This window comes from Ovis aries, chromosome 5, assembly GCF_016772045.2.
Source record: "Ovis aries strain OAR_USU_Benz2616 breed Rambouillet chromosome 5, ARS-UI_Ramb_v3.0, whole genome shotgun sequence".
Lineage (NCBI taxonomy): Eukaryota > Metazoa > Chordata > Mammalia > Artiodactyla > Bovidae > Ovis > Ovis aries.
The window spans coordinates 65969812-65985830 of NC_056058.1; the positions used below are offsets into that span (position 1 = coordinate 65969812).

At 41.8% G+C, this 16019-nt stretch overlaps 1 protein-coding gene across 10 annotated transcripts in view; it reads right to left on the reverse strand.

The window, feature by feature from the left end:
* Positions 1–4890, reverse strand: part of TIMD4 (T cell immunoglobulin and mucin domain containing 4) — a 33437-nt gene extending 28547 nt beyond the window's left edge. For 7 of the 10 annotated variants that reach the window (XR_006060005.2, XR_009600714.1, XR_009600712.1 and 4 more), the window contains exons 1-2: positions 4805–4890; positions 266–607 (exon numbers count right to left, since the gene is read on the reverse strand). Coding sequence is in view for 6 of the 10 variants with exons in the window: in XM_027970445.3 (XP_027826246.1) it covers positions 266–607; positions 4805–4862 (400 nt within the window). In the remaining 4 variants the exon portion in view is untranslated. The remainder of the gene's footprint in view (positions 1–265; positions 608–4804) is intronic. The other 3 variants (XR_009600713.1, XM_060415954.1, XM_027970446.3) reach the window with 1 other exon arrangement.
* Between the last annotated feature and the right edge of the window lie 11129 nt (positions 4891–16019).

Below are 16019 nucleotides of genomic sequence, written 5' to 3' on the forward strand. Positions count from 1 at the left end.
GCTGCCCTCTTCATCTTGACCTTGAATTTCACTGGTTCCTTTCCCACCCCCTACTCCTCACCCTCCACTCTTTCATTCATTTCTGTGGGTTCCTCAGCTCCCACAGGCAATTGTTCCAGACTGTGGCTCCTCTAGACACAAACAGGTCTCAGGTTTAATCTGTCCACTCATTGCTTAAGCAGCTTCAGTCTCTCTGCCACCACCCTCTGACTCCATGACCCAACACGAACTTCTCCACCCACAGACACAGCCTCTGTGTGCTCACCTCTTCTCAGATCCAGGCGGATGTTCCTCTTCACATCATTGAACCAGCCAGGCACCTCTATGCGGCAGCAGTACACACTCTGGTCATTTTCGTTGGTGTTGATGATGGTCAAGGAGACATCCCCTCTCTGGATACTCCCCCGAAGTTGGTATTTTGGCGACTTGCTCGAGACCACCTTTGTCCCATCTGTGTAGAGAAGCTCATCATTGCATTTGGAGTTGGGACACTGGCCTTTGCCCCAGCACATGCTATTACTATGCGGAGACCAGGATGGGTATGTACAGGGCAAAGTCACTGGCTGACCCAAAAATGCTCTCACGACAATCTGTGATGCTGCCGGAGCTGTGAGGAAAGATGAGAAAATTAACTTGTGAGGTGTTGAAATCTCTCAAATATGCTCCACAGACATCATGCATGCAGATGCTTCCAGGAAGATGAAGAGGGTTGTACTGTATATGTTTCTTTAGCCCAAATTCTGGCCTGTCCTTTGCTGCCACTAAGCTCCTAACTTCACACTCTGCTATCCCTCAAGTGGGAACAGCTGACTACCTGAGTCTGAACCCATCTCTGCTGCAGATTTGCTGATTAATTTTCTAATTTTCAGATTTGCTGTCCTTGAGTACCATTCAATAAAACAAATTCTCCAGTGGAAAATTCTGACCCTTTAATCTAACTGCACTCTCATATAAACAGGTGTAAGTAACATTCTACCCAGTGTATGTCAATAGGCAGCAATTGTGTACTACTGATATGAATGTCTCATATGGGTCTCCTTCTGTCTTCTACCCCAGAGTGTACTATGGCAGGGAGACAGGCTGTTGTTGTCTGGTCACTAAGGTGTGTTCAACTCTTTGTGACCCCATGGACTGCAGCACGCCAGGCTTTCTTGTCCTTCACTAGCTCCTGGAGTTTGCTCAGAAATTAATTGCTCTAGACCATTTGTTTGTCGTTAGAGAATATGAAATTAGGTGGAAGTCTGTGGATTTTTTAAAAGTTAGAACTGGAGAGGAATCATAGGAATTCTTTAGAATGGCAGCTGTGACTTAAAGATGCTGGAAGATTAGGTTGATCATGTTAGCTATATGCAATGGAATATATCACCATTTAAAAAATGCAATATCTGTGTTTCCCAATTTCGACTGATCATCAGCATGGCCGGTGGAGCTTGTTAAAAATACCTGTTATCTTGCCCAACCCTGAGTCAGAATCTCAAGAATGAGGCCCATGGTAATGTACAACCAAAGTCAAGGTCAAGTGACAACCAAGGTCACCGAACACTCACTCTGTGCCTTTTCTAAGGTAACTTCCATCTGTGAGAATCTATGAAACTTTTCCACTGCTGCAAATATTAAGCTCTCTGGTTTAATTGAGCATCAGTGATTGTTCTCAATCAAATCAAGCTATTGAAGGGACAGCCAGGGAGGCCATAGCTCCAGATCGTCAGGATGACATCCTGCTCCTTCTTGGGTACCTTGATCTCTGCTCATTGTTTTCTTCAAGTTGCCCTCCTTTAAGACTCTCCATTCACTAACTCTGCTAACCCCGACGGCTAAATTGTGTAAGACATGGCCAGCAACACTGTGCTCCTCCCTGGTACAGCAGTCAGCAACTTCCAGCTATCCTTATCTGAGAGAAGATGAGCATGAGTCCTACCAGTGGCCCAGGTAGAAAGCCAAAGGATGTGCATGCTGGGTTTTCCCAAGTTTGCTCTCAGGATGAAAGGCCGTTGTAAATTCACGCCTGCCTGGGACCTTCTCTGAACCTGTCGACTCTTTACCTTGCCAGAGTGGAGCTATTCCATACGTTGTAAATGTAAATGCGGTAGAAGCCCATTCTTCCCCACCCCATGAAGCCAGGGGCTGGGGGGTGGGGGGCGGGGCGGGGAATAACTGTCATCATCCTCAACTGTCATAGCAGCACAGAACATGTGCACCAAAACCCAATCATTTCTAAAATATGAGCTTGTTCTCAGAACTAGTTGGTAAATTAATTTTAAAAATATGTGACAGAATTATTTCCACTAGAGATTCAATAGTTTATTTTCCCAATTATCACAGTACAGAAGGAGGCACCCCATATTCACTAAGGAGAGCCTTTTCCAGACAGAAACAAACTGGAAAAGGACAAAACAGGCAATCCATAGACAGATAAGGAAATATGAGTGGCCAGTAAATTTCCCCTATCAGACTGGCAAAAATGTAGAACACTGATAATATCAAGCATTGCCCAGTCAGGGATCAAGCAAATGACTGGAGTAACCTGGAGTGAAATGGGATGTGAATTGGTATAGCCACACTCGGGGGCAATTTTGCAGTTTTGGTTAACACTCAAATGGAACTAAGCCTTAAAAATTTCGTGGTGTGTTTTCTGCTGCAGAAAAGCACACACGCACGAGGAAGCCAATTTGAAAATGTTTACTGCCAGGTCATATGTGTGCGATGGAGTGAACATGTGTATGTGGGTAGCGGCTAACCTATGGTGCAGTCCTTCTGTTGAGCCACACATACAAGATTTATAGAATGAGACAGATTTATCACTAATGGTGTGAAAACTCCAAGGCTGCTTAATGCACAAAAAGTGGAAATTTCAAAATGACATTTAAAATACAAAACCAGTAACAAAACCGTTTGCAGGATTTGCAGTCACAGACATATGAAAGTAAATGTATAGAAAAGTGGCTGACGGGACACACATCCAACTCACTGAGTCAGCATTGCCTTGATCAGGGACTGGGGTTGAGGGTAGTAGTGTCAAAGGAGATATTAGCTTTATAGCAATTTAATTGTTTTACCAAGGGTATTTCTGTATTACTTATTTGTTAAAAATTAATATTAAAAAAAGGAAGCAGGCATGGCAGAAAAACACCCATTATGCTTACAATGAAAACCTCATTCTGCCAGTTACTGCTTTTGTGTTCTCTGGAGGAAAACCACAATAATCCTGACCTCATTATCTTCATGCAGCAAAGGGGAGAGATCATGCTCGCCTCAAAAATAGTTCTCAGGTCCACATGAGGTGGAGCATTAAAGGCCACATGAAACAAATAAGGTATTAAGACAAATCACCAAGCATATCAGAATGTAGAAATAGGAAAGAGACTGTTCTTTCCAGCTGCAAAATTATCCTGGAGCAAAGAAATTAAATCAATTTCTCTTTCAGAATGGTGGGTACAACCTAGGTTCTGGCACCAGCTGGGTTCCTTCTCTAGCTGTGGCCTTATCCAAGGTGTTTCCCCAATCTGGGTCTCAGTTGCATCATTGACAGAGTGAAGCATTTGATCTGGCATCTCTGAAGTGCGATTCAGCTCTGATCATTAATGAATCCAAGTAGTCAGTGTCTTCTAAAGGGTCATTTTAGAAAAGGCACAAAGAGAAAAAACAAAAGAAATCATCCACCAGGCACTGTCCTCTTCAAGCAGGGTTGGAGAAGCTCACTCACTCAGGTCCAGCCAGTAGCTGGACAGGTTACCATAGCAACCATCAACCAAACCCTCCACACTGGACAAGTCCACAGGACAAGATAAGACCAGGCAAAAACAATGATAAAGTGACAGGAACTGCTTTCACTCCATTAACTCCCACAATGTATCTGGAGAGAGAGGTGGTTAAATGAACAACTACTGTAGGGTCAGGGAAATAAGTTCTCTAATGGGGAGACTTCAGAGAGGACAGGAACTCATAGCAAACTCGCTGAAACCAGTTCGGAGGCTACCGGTGGTCAGAAAAAGCCTGATTTAGGTGAAGACCTGAGAATGCATGAAGTTATAGAGGAAAATAATAAGCAAAGAACAGTAGGACAAAGCCTTGTTTTCTTGAAATACAGGTGTTTTCTCATGCAGCACATCTGAAAGATTCATGTGCAGAAACTAGGAACTGTTTAAACTGTAAGGGACATTAGATGCTGTCTAGTCCTAGAGTCATAGATTGTGAAAACTGGTCTTATCCAGGTCTCTCCTTTCTTACATGAAAGGGCCATAGTCTTCAGGGTCAAAGGATAGTAACCAAGATGTGACTTCAGCTCAGCCCACAGCATCCCGTCCTATAACTCAGGATGTGAGTGTCTGTACCAATCCACACCGAGTGTGCACATTTGCATTGTCCAAAAGCTGGAGACGATGTGTGGAAAATGTAAATCTTATCTGGACACCTGACCCCCCGCAAAATAAAATAAGCCAAGAAGCAAATAAAAAACCCTAAAAATACAGATAAAATAAGATTTATAATAATAGCTCTTAGCAGAACAAATTCCCCTAGAGTTTACTGTGCTAGTAACGCCTGTAAAGGATGTTTCTTTTCCCCATGTTATCCCATCCCTTATCTATATTTCTTCTCAAATTGCCATTTCTGGTATTAACATAAATACCCCCACCCTAAAACATCCACAGCAATCTCAGGATAAACCCTGTGTCCCAGATAGGGAAAGAGACCTGCCCAGAAGAGAAGCTGAGTGGATGCAGGAATGCAATAGATTTCTGTTTTATAGATCAGCCATGGGAATCCATCACAGGGACTCCTGGATGGAAGGACTGAAAACACTTACTCAGACAAAGCCGCCCAAGTTCAATCACCAGCCAGAGAATCAGAGGCCCTTTGGACATTTTGGCTGTTTGCAGATGTCAGGAGTCTGTCTGTCTGTCCGAATTCCATTTCTTATACTCCAGTTAATGCTGACAGGGTGGGACCTTTAGGTTTCATTTCTCTTTTTGCCTCATAATCTTCCCTTTCTTTCTCCTGAATGGCCTCTCTCAATCTGGGATGTATGATGAAATGTGCTGAGTACATTTCTCCTGGCCATTAGTGTGTGTGCAGACACGTGGAGCAATGGTGTGGACATGCGTGTACTCCGTCGTCCACTTATATAGTTGGTTTCCTACATGTACATGAGCACCTATTTTATGTACATGCAGACTCATAAACTAGGGTAACTTGGGAATTTGGCTCTGCTGCCATTCTGGCTTCTCCCTCTCCCAGAACCTTAGCCTCCTTGCCCTAATAATGGAGAAGTAAAAGCAGGGTTGAACTCCCCTAGTGGCCCAGTTGAGCTTCTGCCTGCCAGTACTGGGGACACAGGCTTGATCCCTGGTCCAAGAAGATTCCATATGCCACGGAGCGCCTAAGCCCACCCGTGCCACAACTACCAAAGCCCACTCACCCTAGAGCCTGATCTCTGCAATGCAAGAAATCATGGTGAGACACCTTCACACTACAATAGAGTGGCCCCTACCCACCTCAACTAAAGAAAGCCCATGTGCAGCAATGAAGACCCAGTGCAGCCAAAAATAAATTTAAAAGTTTAAAGAAAAAATATTAAATTAAAAAAAATAAATAAAAGCAGGGCTGCCATCAACCATCACATGAGCCAAAATACCGTTAAAGTTTATTGGGCAAGGAAAGAAGAGATTCAGTAGAGGAAGCATGTGGTGATAGATACCAGACAGGCTCAGAAAACCAAGAAGTCCACATCTGGGCCCAGTTCCACCGCTTGTAGTGAAACCACTTGATGGGGAAGAGCACAAAAGACAATTTACGAACCAGATTTCAGCGCTTGAATTTCGTGATACTTATGGCGCTTCTGGACTCTATGGATTCAACAATATACCCAGGACCACAGAATCAGTTAGATGAGGAATCAAATCAATGCTCACCTATCAGATGTGTTTTCTAAAATAGATGTATTTCATCATCATTATTTATTGGATGCTTAATTAAATGATAGGTGCTGTGCTATTGCTAATGATGTAGATGTATTATATTTAATCCTTACAACCCTGAGAAATAGATATTATTTTCCCTATTTAACAGATGAGGAAACAAGCTAAAGGGAACTAAAGAAATGACATTCACAGCAAATTTATGGTAGAAACAGAACTCAAGCCAAGACTTTCTGACTCCAAAGCCCCTGATCTTAATCACTGCACACTCCTTTGATCTGTGACCCTTAGGGCAATACACCATAAGACCAAGCATATCAGTGTCTAGCTCCTATCTAGCCTCGGAGAGGGAATTTCAGGATGCACAAATGTTCTGGAATTTTAAAAAAAAATCTCATTTAACTGTAACCAACCAAATGAGCCTTAAACCTTCACATTTCTCACACTGAAGGACTAGTGAATATACAAATATTGGGTGAGGCACTGGACTCAGAGAAGACAGAACAGGGAGGAAAGATGAACATAGAGGGATTCAGAGAAAGTCTTTCCCATGAATGCTCACTAAACTGTGGAATCCTTTCTCACTTCATTCCCAGGTACCTGGGGGATAGAAAATCTGAATAAACTGAATGGTCCAAATAAAACACTCAAAGATACAGAGATTTTCATTGTCCCAACAATATCACCCAATCTCCCTTCAATAAAGCCATCCATCAGAGCACGAGTTTAAGTCCTGTATGCACCTCTCCTAATTAGTGTTTAGGCCGTCACTTTTAGGTATGAATAGACAACTGAGGATCTCCAGCTGCTGCTGCTGCTGCTGCTGCTAAGTTGCTTCAGTCATGTCTGACTGTGTGACCCCATAGACAGCAGCCCACCAGGCTCCCCCGTCCCTGGGACTCTCCAGGCAAGAACACTGGAGTGGGTTGCCATTTCCTTCTCCAATGCAGGAAAGTGAAAAGTGAAAGTGAAGTCACTCAGTCACATCTGACTCTTAGCGACCTCATGGACTGCAGCCTACCAGGCTCCTCTGTCCATGGGATTTTCCAGGTAAGAGTACTGGAGTGGGGTGCCATTGCCTTCTCCAGACATTTCAGGAAAGTCTTCCATATGAAAAGGATACACAGACATCAAAGAGAGCAGAAGAAAACAAGCAAGCAAACAAACAAACAAAAAAAAATCACAAGTATCTTTCAAGGAAAAAGGAGAAGGGACAGAGAAACTATAAAAAAGAAAACATCAGAGAAAAGAAAGATATCTTAGAAATTAAAAAGACTGTACTCACACCAAAATTTTCTGGAAGGTTTGAAAAATAAACTTAAGTCTTCTAGAAAACATAACTTTATTTATAAAGTCTAATGGTTAGGGATGTTTCTAAATATTAAAATAGAAAACAGAGAGCAGGAAATTATTAAAGAAATAGCTTTCTTAATTTTTGTAATGAACAAACATGAGTCTCCATTGGGAGGGCCAACCAAATCTTAAATTCCATTAAAAAAGATCCCCGCAAAAATAATATGTTATCATGAAATATGAGAATATTAAACATAAGGAGAAGATATTAAAAGGCTCCAGGGTGAAAACAAAGAAATACATATTGTATTGAAAATGTTTAGTATCAGAAAGGCATTGGTCTTCTAAATAGATAATCTAGAAAATACTGCAGGAATGCTTTCAAAAGTCAGAGGGGTAAATGACGGTCACAATAACAGAAAATCTTGCTACTGATTTGACAGAAAATTGTCATATGGCATCATGGGAAGATGGGCAGACAGAAAGTAGGGTGGTGGTAGAAGACAGGCCAACACTATTTGCCCTTATATGAGGTCAATAGTTAATGTCCAAATTAACCAAACAATATCAGCATAAGCATAGTAATAGTAATACAGATGTAAAAACAATATTTCAAGAAGAAAAGAAAGATCTCAAGAAGTTAAAATTTTGTGCAAAGGAAATTATGGAATTGACTATATTTTTAGTAATAAGTCTTTTAAAATAACTATGCTATGCTAAGTCACTTCAGTCGTGTCCAACTCTGTGCGACCCCATGGACGGCAGCCCACCAGGCTCCCCAGTCCCTGGGATTCTCCAGGCAAGAATGCTGGATTCTTCTAAATAAGTTAGCATACTCTATGGCATTTAGAATATATTTTCTTAAATGTACATATTGAGCACAATTAGCACCCAGAACTTAGTTTTCAACATTGCTCTCCGACAAAAGGAACTAGAGCATCTTGGGAAAATGGCTGATTCTGGGAGTGAGGCAGGAAATATTGAAGATCAGCTTGGAGCTTCTTGCAGTGCTAGGAAGTAGAGAATGCTCAGGAGGTAAAAATCCATTAATTTACAGTAAGATTATTAAAAAAGGACAGAGGAGACAATTGAAAGAGTTCACAATGACCAGAGCTGGAACAATCTGAACAACAAAAGTAGTACTGTATTATAATCCAAAGTAGTAAACGATAAAAACCTGTGAGTCCATACTGATACAGTAAATAAATGAATCAATACATTTGTGGGGGAGAAGAGACAAATCTTCACAGAATTCCAAATAATTGATGTAGATACTCACCCCTCAAGGAGGTGAAGCAAAACTCTGCTCCTTGAGTGTGGGCAGGACACAGTGATTTTCTTCCCTGAAAATACAGAATGCAGAGGGAGAGAAAAAGACCAGCTTTGCAGTGGAGAAACCTGGCAAACAGTGCCTGAGGCAGGAGGTCGAGGTCAAGGTCAATGTCAAGAGAGATCAATTATGCTGACAGTTTAAGAAAAGTGAGGTAAATGGGACACAATCTACCTCTGTGGTCTCCTCCCAAGAACTCACAACCTAAGTCTAGACACAAGGAAACCATCAGACACAATTAAACTGAGGGGCGTTCTACAAAGGATCTGACCAGTGTTTCTGAAAACTGCCAAGGTCACCAAAAATAAGGAGAGTCTAAAAAAACTTATAGCTAAGAAGAGCCAGTGGAGACACAGCGACTGAAAGTAATGTGGTATCCTGAATGGAATCCTGGAAGAGAGAAAGGCCATTACATAAAAACTAAGGAAATCTTTGGACTTTGGGTAATAATAATTATCAGTGTTCACTCAGTAACAGTCATGAATATACACCACACTTACGGAAGATGTTAACAATAGGGGAAACTAAATATTGGGTTTATGGGAACTCCCTGCACACTCTTCAGAATTTTTCTATAACTCTAAAGCTGGTCTAAAATATATTAAGTTTATTTTTAAAGAAGTACATGTACCTTTATTTTACAAGTGAAAATGTTAGTAGTAATTAGGTATTTAGAAGTACCCACATTAGAAACTGTGAATAAGCTTGACTGTTTTCTCTTCCTAAGATAGCTTCAGTGGACAGACTTCAGGGAATTTATAAACATCCTAATTCTGGATAGCTAACTTGTATCATTGGAGAAGGCAATGGCACCCCACTCCAGTGCACTTGCCTGGAAAGTCCCATGGACGGAGGAGCCTGGTAGGCTGCAGTCCATGGGGTCACTAAGAGTTGGATGTGACTGAGTGACTTCACTTTCACTTTTCACTTTCCTGCATTGGAGAAGGAAATGGCAACCCACTCCAGCGTTCTTGCCTGGAGAAACCCGGGGACGGCGGAGCCTGTTGGGCTGCCACCTATGGGGTCGCACAGAGTTGGATACGACTGAAGCGACTTAGCAGCAGCAGCAGCAGCAGCAGCAGCAGCTTGCATCACCGTATGAAAGCATACTATTTGGGGGGAGGGGTGCCATGCAGTTCTAGATGCTTCGTGAGGTTGCCACCTTCTCTGGGTACGCAGTGTATGCACTTCATGTGCGTGCAGTTTGCCTCTGGAGAATAAGCTCTTCCTCTTTCTTGGTCAACAAAGTTCAGCTGGCATTGATTTCATTTGTGGTGATTGGCTCAAGGATGGAGAGGCAACCCAAACAAAGCCAAGGGTGCACAGTCTTGTCACATTTGCTGGAGCTTTTGAGAACAGGAACTTCCCTGTTTTCCACCTGGCTTTGAACTGTGTGCACAAGAGAATGAAGCCGACATTAGTCATCATGCCACCAATGGATGAAGCCTGTCTGATAAGAGAACCAATCAAGCAGAAGGCAAGTGGAGCCCTAGAGTGGATTTCTGACATGGGTTGACCCTCTGGAACAAAACACACCAATGTGCCAGTAAATTCCCTTTGGGCTTCAGCCAGTTTGTGTTGAGCCTTCCATCATTTGGAACCAAAAGACCCCAAGTCTAAACCTGGAAGGACCTCGGTACAGCAGTTATTTGGAGGACTAAAGTTTTCCCAGTTTTAGGAGTTTCTACTATTATCTAATCCAACTATCTGCTTCCCCAATCATCTGCTTTGCCCCAACTAGTGATTGTCACCTATTTTACTCTAGGCGTGTGGGAATTCTGCTAGACTCTGGGCTCTGGGAGTAAGGACAAATAAGACATAGATTACCCTTAAGGACCTGATAGTTTCAAATCTTAAAGGAGAGGTGGTATCTTCAGGTGCCATTTTAAGACAAGGCCTTGGAAGCCACAGAGGATATAATTCTTTCAAGTAACAGAAAGAAAATAGAGTCTAAGTTTTCTGATAAAGGGCTCCTTGTGGTAGCTAATAATTCCTCTGTGGTTAAATGTAATCCCGCTCATTCATTTAATGTGTTCATTTCTTCATCAGTTATAGTGGGAGTCAGCAAGCTATGGCCCGTGGACCACATCCAGCCCATGCAAAAAAAAAAAAAGTCTTATTGCAACACAACCATGCTCATATGTTTACTTATTATCTCTGGCTGCTTTCACACTGCAGTGGCAGAATTGTGTAAATGGGACAGATACAGTATGGTCCACACACCCAAGAATGTTTACTATCTGGTCTTCACAGTAAAGAACTGTCAACCTCTAAATTATATACTGAGTTCTCGCTATGTGTCAGGTTGCAACGTTAGCCCAGCCAATCTTGTCCTCAACAAGCTCAGAGGCTAGTGCTTCCTCATGTGAGACAAGCAAGTTAACAGACAACAGAGGACACTGTGATAAGATGTGACAGGGAAAGGACAGACACTATGGGAGTGTAAGAAAAAGATTCCTAGCCCAAGTTTTAGGTGGAAGAAGACAGTCAAGGACACTTTCTAAGCCTAGACCTAAAGGACATCGGAGAGGACTGGGGTAGGGTAAAAGGATTTCAGGCAGAGGAAGGAGCGTATCAGTGGTGATAGCCGCAAGGCACTTCAGCCTAACTAAAGAATTTCAGGTATTCAAGTGTTTATTATATTATTTAAGCTATCTAAAGATGTATATTTGGAGAAGGGAATGGCAATCCACTCTAGTATTCTTGCCTGGAGAATCCCATGTACAGAGGGGCTTGGCGGACTAAAGTCCATGGGTCTCAAATAGTTGACATGACTGAGCTACTAACACTTAAATATGCATATTATAATATTTTAAAGAAAAGGTAGAACGTAAACATTCTCTCAAAAAAAAAAGATTAAAAAAAAAACCAACAAAACCCACAGGGCTTTGTAGACTAACAATGAGATAGATCATGGAGTGATCCAAGTATTACTGATTTGTGTTGGGAGCGGGGTGGGTGGGGTGGTGTATTTCACTATGGCTGGACTTGAATCAGAGGAAAGAAGTGGAAGCACCAGTTAGGATGCTGAAACACAGCCTGGGGTCAGATTACCAAGGACCTGAAAAGCCACATGAAAGAGTCATGAGAGTGAAGAGGAACTCACTGTCTTTCTTTTTCTAACAAATATAGTTGATTTCTATCTTTTGTGTATGGTCATGGAACCTGAAAGTAAAACTTTAAAAAAAAAATCATAACTGGGAAATATTTTCAAGAGCTAACTAGCTGTAAGATCTCTAAATTTCCTCTAACTTATACAATCTATGACTCTTGAAATCAGGAAATGATTTTAGCCTGAAAAGGGAGCTATTTTTATGGACTCTCTTAGTGGGAGGAGAAGGGTAGCTTCTGCTTATTGTCAACAATGAGGATCCCCCTCAGCAAGCTTCTTCTCATTTATCACCCTTGCATTAGCCTCCATACTTGCTGTGATTTCCTGTGGGATGGGAAATCAGACTGCCTGGATTCCTTCTCAACCACAACCAGCTGTGTGGCTACAAGGAACTTACTTAACCTCTCTGTGCACAGCTGTGAAGGATGAATGTGGATGCTCTAGTTGCTCAGTTGTGTCCAGTTCTTTGCGATCCTATGGACTGTAGCCCACCAGGCTGCTCTGTCCCTGGGATTCTCCAGGCAAGAATACTAGAGTGGGCTGCCATTTCCTTCTCCAGAGGATCTTCCTGACCCAGAGATCGAACCCTGATCTCCTTCCTTACAGGCAGATTCTTAACCATTTGAGCTACAGGGAAGTCCTTAGCATGACTACATCTCTGCAAAATGGAGATGATAGTACCTACATCTTGGATTGCTGTGAATATTAAACAACATGATCCATGGAAACCATTTAGCAGAATACCAGGTAAACAGTGAACACCTAACAAATGTTAATTATTATTCAAGTAGCTGCTATTCAGGTAGTGTTGAGGAGAACAGAAGACTCAGTGACCTGTTGCACTGCGTGTCTTATCACTGCCTACTCAACAGCCTTTCCTTTGTGGAACCATCCCTTCCTGTGTGGATCCAGTCCTGCATCTGAGTTGATGGGTACAACCAGTCATTTAAACCATTCTTTTGTAGAGACTGGTACAAAGTAAAGAATATTGGTTAATTGGGAGAGGCTAGTTCAGAGACACGGGGAATCATGAATCTTGGAAATGAAAGTCAAGAGAAAGAACACTAATTTACCATCCATCCAAAGCCTGATACATGTGGTCAAGCCTCTTACATCTTTCTTCCAAGTGGTCTTTTCTGGCTCCGTAGAGCCCTGCTTGTTAGAGAAAGGGGAAGGAAGTAACACTCAGCTGCCACTATGTGCCAAGTACTGTGCTGTTCACATATAATCCCAACTATAAACCTGTACAGAAGTATTACCTTTTACACTATGTATGCAAAGAAACGGGGGTTGGATATGGTAAAAATATAACTCACAATATAGTTTTTGCTCTCTAGTGTACTCGTTAGAGCTTACTTAAGGACAAGGACAGTGGTTCACTCATTCTGTCCCAGGAGAAAGGTGATTCCTAATGAGGGCTCTCGTGGTCAGGAATAAATGCCCCATCAGGAACCTCCAAGGCATCACTTGCTCTACTCTGCTCTTCCTGCTCCTCTCTGAACCACTCCTCATCATCATCTTCCTCATAACCTCAGCTTGCTCCTGGTCGACATCACACATTCCAGCCCCTCTCTGTGAACCTCACCTCAGCTCTCCAAGCTCAGTGGCCCATTCTCTCAATTATAAATTCCATAGCCCTGAAAGAGGACTCCAGTCCCTCCAGTTCTTATTTCGCATGGCAGACCTCAGGTTATAGTTCACTAGCAGGTCTGTGGTTAGAACCTCAGGATCAGTCATGACCATGAGAAGACAGACCCCACTATGCAGAATATACCCACTTTCTTTAGTAGAGCACTCCTCTAAGACAAGAGACCCTGAATATGTGCCCTCTGCAGCTGGCCAAATGCTTCCAATAGATAATTTCTTGCTGAGTGAATAAATGAAAGAATGTTTTGGCTCATGAAAAAGAGAAACTAATCTCCTGAGATCTTATCTCACTTCTCTAAACCTCATTTTTCCATCTGTAAAAAAAAAAAAAGAATAATCCATTCACTATAAATTTGACTTGGGGATTAAATGAAACTACTAATGGGTAAATTATTTGAAACCATAAAGAATTAGGACATACTGTTTCAATTTACAAGCAAAAGAAATAAAGATGGGAGAAAATAGGCATGAGTCAATAGGCCTTGGAAATTGTCCTTGGCTGGGGTGGGTTGGGGGGTGGGGGCAATCCACAAATAGAAAAGGAGAAATGGAGCCTGTGTGGATACATATTCTGGTTATTTCAAAGAGTCACTGTTACTCTAAACTCACCCTCTGTAGATTTAAGATGGTTTCCATCTGAATAATACAGGAAGTGCTGAAATCTTGGAAACGCAACTCTGGCAAGTTCATAACTTGGATTAAAAAATTGAAAGTGCAAGTATTAGATGTAAGAAAGAAAAAGTACAGCAGTCAATTCCCCTGGGGATATCCTAGTTGACCCAAATGTAGTGAGATCACTACTTCCAGGATATATTAAATTGTGGAATGGCAGATGAATGTAACTGGTTGCCTGTGGCAATTGAGTGCAATCTGATATCAGAGAACTTAGTGATAGTTGCCTTTACAAATGTTTCAGCTAACTTTAGGCTCATGGTGAAAGAGCTTCCCCACCCCCATGATGTCAGATGCGGCCACCAGGCTTGATCTGGCCTGTGCCTGTGGGCAGAAGCGTCATGAGTCACATGCAGGTAGAAGAATGAGAACCGGTGTGCAATTCACTATTCTCCCTCCCCTGACAGAGGAACTGGCTCCAAACAGTGGAAGCTCCACAAGCCTCGGTCCCAGGGTGAGGATGACATCAAGCATGAACCCCTCCACTATGACCCTCCATGAAAGCAAACAGAAACACAAACAGCATTGTATTGTTCTAAACCACTAAACTGCTTCACTGCAGCATGATGTCACGTGTCCTAAAAACACTGCAGTCATGTGGAAACAGCAAAAGGGGGGTTGAAATAAGAAAGTCCAGGATTGGAGGCTCTGACACCTACTATCCACATGGCTTACCATTCTGCACCCTTTAACCTCACCCATGTTTGTCTATCAACCTAGATCTGTGGTTCTCAGATCTGGCTGTACCTTCAAATCTCAAGGGGAACATCCAATATATGCCCAGGTTCTATCTCAGACATTGTGATTTCACTGGTCTTGCGTAGGGCCTAGGTATTAATATTTTTTAAGCCAGATGTGCAGCTAAGTTTGAAAGCTACTTGTCTAGAATTTTTTAATGTTATTTAAGGGGTTCACCTTCAACACTCAGACTGAGAGAAGCTCCAAAATGTCCTCCTGAATCCAAAGTTACCAGGTGAGTTCCGGTAGCACCTGGTCACATTTGATTTCTCTAATTAGAACATCACATAGAAGTATCCATTTCCACGTCTACTTTTCAACCAGAGTGCGATCTCCGAAAACACAAGGACTGTACTAAAATCTTCCAGTAGCCCTAGTACCTAGATCCTGACATCATGCTACATATCCGGGTATATATAAACTATGTTTATTTATTTAAACAGGGAAAATATCACTTTATTAAAATTAAAAAAATTGGCAACTTCTGAAAAAACAGCTTTCATGGAAGTTTGGAAGAAGTGGCAACTGTTTTAACTTGAGAAGTGAATGTGAAAGTAAGTTATTTGAAAATGTTGTATTGATATCAGAAGTAGAAAGGCAGATAACGGTGGTCAAGAGAATGGGTCATTTTCCAGGATGGGAATAAAGCTAGTTTTTTAGCATTGGGAATGATATCATTCAATAGGAAAAAATGTGTTTCAGCAGAATAGTATAATTTTTGTTAGTCAATAATTCAGAAATAGGAGAAGGAGGTGGAGAAAAAAGCACAGGTATTAAATATGGTTAAATATGGTAATATTAAACATGGTTAATTTTATGTGGTGAGATTTGGTGATTTTTTTTTGTCTTCAAATAGATGCTCAATAAGTGTTGTTGAATGAATAAATGTTCTCTGTGTGAGTAAATGTGTGTATGTTTCCCACAGGCACAGAATTGATTTCATAGTACAGTTTAAGGCATAATATCATCTCAGGTCTGTTATTGTTCAGTGGCTAAGTCGTGTATGACTCTTTGTGATCCCATGGATTGTAGCACACCAGGCTTCTCCCAGAGTTTGCTCATACTCATCTCCATTGAGGCAGTGATGCTATCCAATCATTCATCCTTCATTGCCCACTCCTCCTCCTGCCTTCAATCTTTCCCAGCATCAGGGTCTTAGCCAATGAGTCAGCTCTTCCCTTTTATCTCCACATGGATCCCAATTTTTCTTTAATGCATTGTGTAAATTTCATTGGATATATAAGTATCCTTGAAAGATATATAGTATTTCTTTGTATATTATGTTTTAAACCCACAAAATATTTTGCCATAG